Consider the following 9,775-nt stretch of genomic DNA (forward strand, 5'->3'; position numbering starts at 1 on the left):
GTGACAATTTCAGCAGCACCTCATGTTAGAAAAGCCATCGTTAGAAAACAACATAAGAACAAATTCTTTTTGGAGAGGTTTTGGGGGAAGGCTTTTTAACTTAGTTTGTGAAGACACTAGTATTTTTGTTCCAGCAAAGCCTACGCTCTTAACTCGGACTGCCTTCACCGTAGATTGGGTGACTTTAACAACAGATTCATTTTCTCATAGTTCTAGCGGCTGCAAGTTCAAGATCAGGTACCAGTATGGTTAGTTTCTGTGAGGACCCACTGGCTTATTCACAGCTGCCTCACACTGTGGGAGAGGGAGCAATTTCCCTTGTGTCTCTTCTCACAAGAGCTTCTAATAAGGTCCCCGCCTTAGGATCTCATCCAAACCGCGCCACCTCCCAAAGACCCTTTCTCCAGATAGCATCACATTATGGTTAGAGCTTCAGCCTCTTACTTTTGGGGGCACAAAATTCAGTTCAGAGCACATACGTTTGACACCTGCAGTCACTATCAGGTCATTTCAGAGCTGAAGTAAACAACCGCATTTACAATACTACTGTATACGTGTCATTTGGAAAAGGTCAAGTACCATGTGACAGGGGTCAGTTTTGACTCTTCCCTTTTATACAGCAGATAATTAGTATGCAATGTGTTATGGACATGGAGGATGTTATAAATGACCCTTGCTTTCTAAAATTTTGCAGTCATATACTTTTTGTTTGTTTGTTTGTTTTAGTTCATTTTAGCATATAGGTATTAAGCCTCTGCTGTTCGCTAAGCACTGTTTTGGTGGCTGAAATACCAGTAAGCCATCTGGCTATCAAATTTGCAGATCAAGCACATTTGAATCTTGAGAACTTAAGCCACTAAGTACATTAGAAATAAAAGCAGAGTCTTCTGTATAAATTACAAGCCAGACCTCCTAAGTGATGGGAAAGGCAGGAGCAGACCATTGATGTGAGGAGGCCTGGGCAGATGCATGGGGCCACAACCAGTGGTGTGACACGACTGTCACAGCACCATCTTTATAAAGATAAAATTTAGTAGTTGCAAATTAAAACATTTTTATAGCCACTTGCATAAGGGTATGAAGTTATCTCTTAATTGTACATTCTCAATTAAAAACCTACTCCACTGTCCAAAGCTGGTATTACTCTCACTTAGGAAAGTATACTAAGTATACGTAATATTCGCAAGGTCGCGCAATTAACAGTATTCCACTGGAAACACCCAAGTCCCAGTCGTACCTGCTGTTCCTTCTCTGACCTCTAGATGAGGCATCACAAACATACAAGATCTTCAAAGGTACATGCTGTCTAAACCAGGCATTCGCATCAAAATGCTATCCCCAACACCTAGCACTGTGGGGTACACAGAAGTGTTGGTTGAATGACTTGGGAAAATTTTGTTCAAAACAACCAAAAGGATTTACCAACGACTTAAAGACCAGCAATAAAGGTCTTAAATAAGAGTACATCCAAGTGAGGGGATGTTGTGAAGCCCTTTAGAAGACACTAAAAGATGCAGGAAAACATTTTATCAGTCAGTGGAAAAAAAGTAGTATACAGCCTTGCCTATATCCTATCATCGGCTTCTTAGAAAAATATTTAAGACATACACATTTTTAATTGAAAATACTGAAGAGGGCACCTGGGTGGCTCAGTGGGTTAAGCCTCTGCCTTTGGCTCAGGTCATGATCTCAGGGTCCTGGGATCGAGTCCCGCATCGGGTTCTCTGCTCAGCAGGGAGCCTGCTTCCTCCTCTCTCTCTGCCTGCCTCTCTGTCTACTTGTGATCTCTCGCTGTCAAATAAATAAATAAAATCTTTAATAGAAAAAAATACTGAAGATTATTACTTAGATTGGTTATCTTCAGATAAGATCATCACAATTTCCTTTTTCTAGAATTTCACATTTCTAGAACTGCTACAGTTCTTACATATTTTATATTTAGAAAAACAAGTTTTGTTTTCAAAACTGTCTTTTATGAGCATGTTCACTCTGGCTAGCCAAGTGGAATACTGGTTTTTGTTATCTTCCTGAAAATAATGCTGTGGGCATAATTTCACATTAAATCATTTTTTGAAATGGCGTTTTGTTAATAAAAAAAGAAAATCAAAACCCAAAACAGCATTTATTGCCTGCTTAGAGTGGTATCTGTTCTTGACTCCTCAGGTTAAGGCAACAAGAACAGAAACAGTACCAGGATTCCAGAGAGATTGCGAGCGGAAAACTGGACAGCCCGCGTGGCAATGCCCTGGAAGAGGGTTTGGATGATTATTTGACGCGACTCATAGAAGAAAGGGATACTTTGATGAGGACGGGTGTGTATAATCACGAGGATCGAATAATAAGTGAACTAGACCGACAGATCAGAGAGGTTTTGGCAAAAAACAATGCCAGTAATTAATACCATTTGGAAAATCTTTACAGAGACTCCAGGCCTGAATATTAATTTCATTGTAAAACCCTCGAAAGAAGGGAAAATGGATATTTTAAAACCAATTTTCAATTTTTTATAAGCAAAATTTTGTATGTTACTGTACAGTATTTATTTGACTTTATTTACTTTATGCTACCTCTCCCACTCTGGTTTTATTTGTAATTGCATTTTATATACTCATTTTAAATGACTTTTCAGTGTTTCTCATAATTTATAATTTCCTGGCTAACTTTCCCAGCAGCTTTTCACGAGATTTGTCCTTAGAGAAATGACTGCAGTAATTTTTCACATTGAGCCGAAAGAGTATATGTTGCACTTTAAAAATGCTGCATCCTATTCATTTGAATATGGCTATCTTGAAAGTTGAGGCCAACTGTAAATAATTTATTTTACTTTAGACAGCCTTTGTTTTTAACTTGTAATATTGGACAAGTTTGAAAACAGAAAGCAAGATCAGTGCAGAGAAGCGCTAGGCTCTATTGAATGACAACCTAGGCATTTATTTAAATAAAGTTCATACAGAATAAACTTGTTTCCACACCCATCGAATTTCCAAATTTTCACTGTGCTCCTAACTTTTAGGAAGATGCAAGTCACAGTTTAAAAAGATGCTTGTCTGCCCACTCATGCCCCAGATTGTATTTTGATTTCTTGAAAACCCAAACCCTCTGTATTGTAACAGACACAAAGGCTTCTGCTGAGAAAGAAGAGGGAGGAACCACTATTTTTTTACTCCCCCTAATTTTGATCAGTTGGATGTTAAAGTACACGAGATGCAGTCACTGGGGTTCGCTAGGAGTGCCCTCCCCTGCCAACTTCTGAGAATTCCTGCACAGCACGGCTCCCGCCTGGGCCCTTAGGCAGCACCTTTCCACCTCCTTTTCCAGAGTCTGTTAGCCGATTCACAGATTACGCAAGTCTTAAAATAGAAGTAGTTTGCAATTTCTGATTCCCAGATACAATACGTTTAAGTAGATTTTAGGAAATATATAGTGTTTACCGAGTACTTCCCTAAAAGCAGAATAGGCTGGAAACATGAACATTTTCTATTGTTTTCAAGAAGGTGTATTTTTGGGGGGAAAGCAAAGCCCCGACACGCATTCTATGTTTTGTTTTGTTTCCTTCATAACAAAGTATTAATCTTCTAAAAAAAACACCTTAGCAGTACAATGACAGAGACCGAAATGACTGAATGAGAGACTGATGACTCTGACTCCCAGCAGGAATGTGAACCGTTCGTTATGCTTAGACATTTCTCTCGCTGATTCTCTGGCCATACGCACAGAAGCAGGCATTTCTGTTGCAGGAGGGCGCTGGTGAAATCCGGCCCCTGGGCCTTCGGGGGCTTGGTGTGCGGCGCGTGACTGTCCTCCGACACTAGAGGGGGCCTCAGATTTAGAGAAACGAAAAGGACTTTTTTCTCCTCCGGTGTGTGGCTCACGTCGCCCTCTGTAAAGCCAGCTTCTGGCTCTGTAGCTTCAGCAATAAAAACCAGAATCCTGCGGACACGGAGTGCCCCAGCAGTCTCATACTTCTGCTCCTCCACAGAGCAGGCCCGTGATCGGCGCCTCCTGTCGCCCTGTGGGCTGGGTTTTTAGGGGTGTACGTTGCCCGTGCTTTCATAAGTCTGGCAATGGGGAACATCTGAAATTGCGCCACCTTTTGCAGTCTTTCAGCAACAGCCAATTCGTGCATAAGGGTCATTTCACGACCCTCCCAGGGTCGGAAAGCTGAGCGTCAGCACAGTAGGTGAAGGAAGGGGGGTGGCCGCTGAGGGAGGTGGCTTCCTCATTACCACACCGAAAGGCAGACCTCTCATCGTGTATTTCTACGTGAAACAAGATTCCCCTCCAAGATGTCTGGGGTTCCTTGACACAAAGGAAGCCCAGTTTCCACGTCTGAGTCTGGCGCCTGCTGTGTGGGAAGGGGGCAGCAGGGCTGTGCCTGGTCTGGGCCAAGTCAGGGCTGTGCAGGTTCTGGAGACTGGAGAGCTCTTTTACCGTTGCAGCCCGGTGATTTTGACCAGATCTGGGTTCCTGTTGCAGATGGGGGAGTCTGAGTATGACTTAAGGACAGATTGGGGCACCACAGAAACATCTGGGGAGAGAATAATCTGGTTGGACCACCTACTGCTCTGTCCACTGCTTCCAGTATGAATGTCAGGTATCAGTTCACAAAACATACCTTCTGTTCTTCGGTCCGAAGACCAGTCCTCTGCTAGCCCCAAGCAGAATTTTACAGTCTGGCCTCTCACTGCCATTGTGTCCACATTCATGGAATAGCTGACTTGATTGCTTTTATCGATATAATTCACAACAATAAAAGCCACCTTTTCAATGGATACAGTTCAGGGGGTTTTAGTATATTCTAGTATATTTAGTATATTCTCATCCTACAGATGTCCTACAGCCATCACCACTATGTAATTCTAAAGCACTTTCATCATGCTCAAAGGAAACTCTGTAGGGATGAGCAGGTCACTCCCCATTCTCCCCTCTGCCCAGCCTGGCGACCGCTAACCTTTCTATCACTGTGGCTTTGGCGATTCTGGACATTTCGTATAAATGAAATCCCAGACTCTCTATTTAAAACCAGAAATAAAAGAAAACCTGAAGTAATTTTCCATAAGCAGCAGTTCCTGTGGTATACAACGTTTTATCACATGTTGAATGAAGGGATACAGAGATGTGGAAGGCCACACTGAGGCTATAATGTGTCAAGTTACACGTAAGAACATAGCTCGACTCTGACTATCCCTTCCCGACCAAGGCAGCGATGAGCATGAACAGCGCGAGAGGTGAAAAATGTTCTGCTGTACCATCTCCGAGCATTCCCATGCTGCTGGCAGTGATGACTGGTACGAGCGTCAGGCCCCGGAACCTTCCCTGCTTCGCAGACCATCCCCATGTTTTGCCAAGGTTGGCAGTAATGAGAAGCATGGGTGACTACAGAGCCAGGTCAGGGAGGACAGAGAATAGGTCCAGCTCCCCTTCTGCCACGTGCCAGGACTGAAATAGGGCCTGCCCCGGCACTCAGTAGTTGGTGGATTCATAAGGAAACAAGAACAGCTCATGTATGGTCTCTCGGTCCAAAGACTTAAAAAATTAACTATGACGGAGATGCTAGGAAAACAGGCTCTCTTGACCTTACCACCCAGGTCCTACTGAAGTTGAAGCTGCCTTTGTTGCACTGTCCTGCCTTTAAAAATTGTACTTTGGGGCACCTGGGCGCTTCAGTCATTAAGCATCTGCCCTGGGTTCAGGTCATGATCCCAGGGTTCTGGGATTGTGCCCCACATCACGCTCCCTGCCCCAACCCCTGCAGTGCTCTCTCTGACAAATAAGTACTAAATAACTAAATAAATAAATATTGTCAAATGCTTGGAGATGGAATGAGTACAAATGACCAGGGGCTGGGGTGGGGAGTGAGAATGAGGGAGTGCTGAGTAGGGACAGAATTTGTTGACGATGATGAAAAAGTTCCAGATCAGGGATAGTGGAAATGGTTGCCCAGCCCTGTGAATGTATTTAATGCCGGTGAATTAGGGCACTTAAAATGGTTATAGTTTTATGTACATGTTTTTACCACAACTTAAAAAAAGCTTGCTTCCTCCATGAGTTGCCTGTCAAGACTTTCTGGAAGATCCTATCTTCTCATTCCCTGACAGTAGGAATGGATCAATCACTTCATTAGATGTTTGTTGGACCTCTGTTAACAAAACCCAGAGTTACTGAAAATTAGTGGTTACTTTTCATTCCTGACTTCTGGAGGTGAATTGCAGGATCCTTGAAACTTGCTCTAACACACCCGTGCTTTATAAAATTAAGGTCTTGTTGTTGAACAACAACAAAAACCCAAACGGACAAAATCCACGACCAGCGCTGTGTCATTGAGCAGATAGTCCAGACCGTGGACATAAAGTGGATAGAGAATTTTCCACAGTGGGTTTCAAGTTGCCGAAAGTAGGCTTTGTAGTCTTACTGTCGGTTGGTGGTCCTACCAAGTGATGAAGTGATTTGTGTGGGAGCGCTGGATAGTCTGCCTGAATAATTGTTCATATGGTACGATGTGAAAATGTAAACTCATCCTTGATACTTGTGTTTTGGCAACTGTAACAGGCTCTGGAGCCCAAACTTTCCCACATTCCCTTTTCTGCTTCCTGCTCTGGAGCAGTGCTTACCCTTGCTTCTTCCTCTCTTCTCCCCTCGGCTTCCGTGACTCGGGGAAACCAAGATGTAACCCTCTCTCTTGGTGTACGTGGGAAATTCAGACAGCATAGCGTAAGCACCTGCATTTTTCACATAAACCCAAAGACCCAGAGTGTTCACAGATTCTATTACATAACCTTGATTTGGCATCAAGGTCAAATCCACTTTTGTTAGGAATGTAACTGTAGAAAGGCTGCTATATACTTAAATCTCATTTTATTTGCTTCTCTGGGGTTGTCTTCATGTTTTCATTAGAAATGTTTTTACAGATGGAGGCTCTTCAGATACAAAGTTGCTGAAGTGGAGACTCAGAAGTTTAGTTTTCAAATTAAAGGGCGGTGGAAATCTGTTTAGAAAGATTAATTTATAGATAAATAATTTACTGACTGATACGCTAATGTGCAAGGATCCCCAGAGGCTTTTAAAGATATAGTCATTATATGCTTAAGGTTTCTAAGAATGTTAAACCTGTCATTCATAACAGGAGAGAACTAAAATAAGGCCCATTTATAATTTCTTCTTGGAAACATTTCAGCCACAAATTCATAGACAAATATTTTTTCTTTTCCAAATAACCCATCTAATAGTTGGACAGCACAATCCTTTGCTTGAGTAACATGTTAACTAGTTGAAAGCACGCAGATGCATTGGATGAATGCTGAGTTGTCCTGAATATTTATATTAAAACTTGCTAGAGAAAAAGAAGTATTACTGCAAAATCTTACTTGGACATTATTGTAAATTTTAGCAAATGCCAACCCAATACCGAGAAAGTCTGTGCCTGGTAGGTTTGCAGTATTTTAAGCAAATTCTCCCCTTAGTGAATAAACCGAACAGGATTAAGGCATCCAAGAACTGGTTCCCTTGCTAGGACCTTTCTGTAACCTGAAAAGGCAATATTGGGTCGCTAACATTTCCATCTGTTCGCCTGATAGAAATTCTGGGTTGCCAGGCAAGACTGGTACTGTCCTCCTTGAGTTCAGTTCAGATTTTGTGAAAAATCTGATGCCCTGAAGAAAGTATGGCAAATCAAGAACTTGGGGCATAAATACTGAGCACCTGTCTTCATGCTGTTTCGGTTGGATGAGCCAGTGTGTGGCTTCTTCACCTTATTGTGGCCTCGAGGAAGGAAATTTCAGTCCTGACTTAGCTCCATTGTCGGCAGATGAGCTTAATGGTCTTGTCTTGGTCTCTGACAGATGTTTATTTAGGTAACCAGCTGAAATCTGTCAAATTCACACGAAGAAAATAAAGGTACCAAATAGGAAATCGTTTCATAAATAGTTTTCAGAAGTAATTTAGCCCACAGACTCGGCCCGCCCACATGTGGCCTTCCATCAGTCGCTCTGTTGTCAACTCACACTCCTCTCCCTTATCTCTCTGTGCGCGTGTGTTTACCAGGAACAAATGACACGCAAAATGTGTGTTCCAAAGATTCTTTTAGAAACCCACAAAAAAGAAAGGAGAAAGAGAAAGAGTAGAAAGAAGAGCTCACACCCCAGTTTTGTCCTTCAATCCACTTTTCCTATCCTAAAGGCTGTAAGGTGCCATTGGTTTTGCTATTCGTCGGCTCTTATGGTTTGAACCTTATTGTCACTCTCCTGATCTACAAGGTGTCTGTGAATCTAGCGGCCCACATATGCAGGAGGAGCAGATGCCAGCCTAGTCTGTTGCTGCCTGAAGCCCCACTTGAAACTTGCTGCATTCACACGGTCATTGTAATGTGCCCTCCAGTGTGTGCATTTACTGACCAATCCCTCGGGCATGTCCTACCAGATGAGGGAGAATAAGCTGCCCATTCTACTGAGATCAGATGAACTGAGGCATTCATCATGACTATATATTATTTATAATTTTTATATTTGTATAGTATTGTGTTTACATATGTATCAACTAGAACTCCTTGTTTAGTATGGGATTCTCTTTAGTCATATATAAATCACTCATGCTGCACTTCCTATTATGGATCTTAGAAATTACACCCATCACTGTTATCAGTGACCAGAGGTAGGTGACAGTGGGCCTCTCTTCTCTTTACAAACCAACAGCAAAGAGTGAACAAAAGACCATTTCTGCCTTTTTTCTTCTCATCTCTTTATACTCACTGTTGTACCTTCCCTATGATTACTGTGCATCCTAGCCACCCAAGGTAACAAAAAAGTTTCTTAGCGCAGGATTATTAGTAAAAGCTCTAGTAAGGCCTGTTTAGGTCAAAAGAGACTTTTCTCAGATTGAGTCAGAGTTTTTTGATACTAAGAGTAATATCAAGCCTGTTGGAAACACCTGCTCAGCTTAGTCATAAACTCCCTCCACTTAGCTCCTAGTCACATTGAAAGTGCCAAGTTAACTTGGGAGAAAAAATGGAAAAAACACAGCCAGTTTATAAGCCTGTGCTCTGAAATGGTGGTGGTGGGGGACTGGAACATGGCAAACTCAGAATCTAAGATGGCCTTCAAATCCATAGGGTCCAAACCTTTGTATAGAACAGTGATAGGCAGTTTGGGGTACAAATGAAAATGGTCATCAAGTGAGAAAAATATTTATCAGAAACTGACATTCATTCCTGATAAAGAAGCCCAGGAAACTAAGAAGGGAACTTCCTCAACCTGATAAAGAACATCGATTTAAAAAAAAAAAAAAAAAAAAGAACATCTATAAAAATCCTGCAGGTAACATAGTTCATGATAAAAGGTGAGGAATTTCCCTAAGATGAATAACAAAACAGCATCTGTTCTCAGTATCTCCATTCGATATTATATGGGAGGTTCATAACCAGTTCGATAAGGCAGAAGAGAAGAAGATGGCAGACTTGGAAAGACCAGTTTTCATTCCCCACCAAAAAAAAAAAAAAAAAAAAAAAAAAAAAGAAAGGAAAAAGTAAACAAGAGTACATGAATGAAAATCACCCTGGGAGGACTCAAAGAGTCCAATTAGAAACCTACAACAACACTGTAGAGCCCCCAAAGAAAATAACCACATACAAAGGATCTCTAGGGAGATTGGCATAGCTGAGGCATCTAGAGACAGCCAGGAACAAAGTATTTTAATATCTTAGTAGGGGTGTGTGAAGAATTTAACTCTAGTATAAAAGTTAAAAGACAGAAGTTTAAAAAATAATTATAGGTACGATAATTTA

At 41.8% G+C, this 9,775-nt stretch overlaps 1 protein-coding gene across 4 annotated transcripts in view; it reads left to right on the top strand.

Moving 5' to 3' along the window:
• CEP120 (centrosomal protein 120) overlaps positions 1-3,937 on the top strand; it is an 80,083-nt gene extending 76,146 nt beyond the window's left edge. For all 4 annotated transcript variants that reach the window (XM_047729640.1, XM_047729642.1, XM_047729643.1 and 1 more), the window contains one exon: positions 2,164-3,937. In XM_047729640.1, the coding sequence (XP_047585596.1) occupies positions 2,164-2,398 (235 nt within the window). In that variant the 3' untranslated portion in view covers positions 2,399-3,937. The remainder of the gene's footprint in view (positions 1-2,163) is intronic.
• The last annotated feature ends 5,838 nt before the right edge of the window (positions 3,938-9,775 follow it).

This window comes from Lutra lutra, chromosome 5 (genome assembly GCF_902655055.1).
Source record: "Lutra lutra chromosome 5, mLutLut1.2, whole genome shotgun sequence".
Lineage (NCBI taxonomy): Eukaryota > Metazoa > Chordata > Mammalia > Carnivora > Mustelidae > Lutra > Lutra lutra.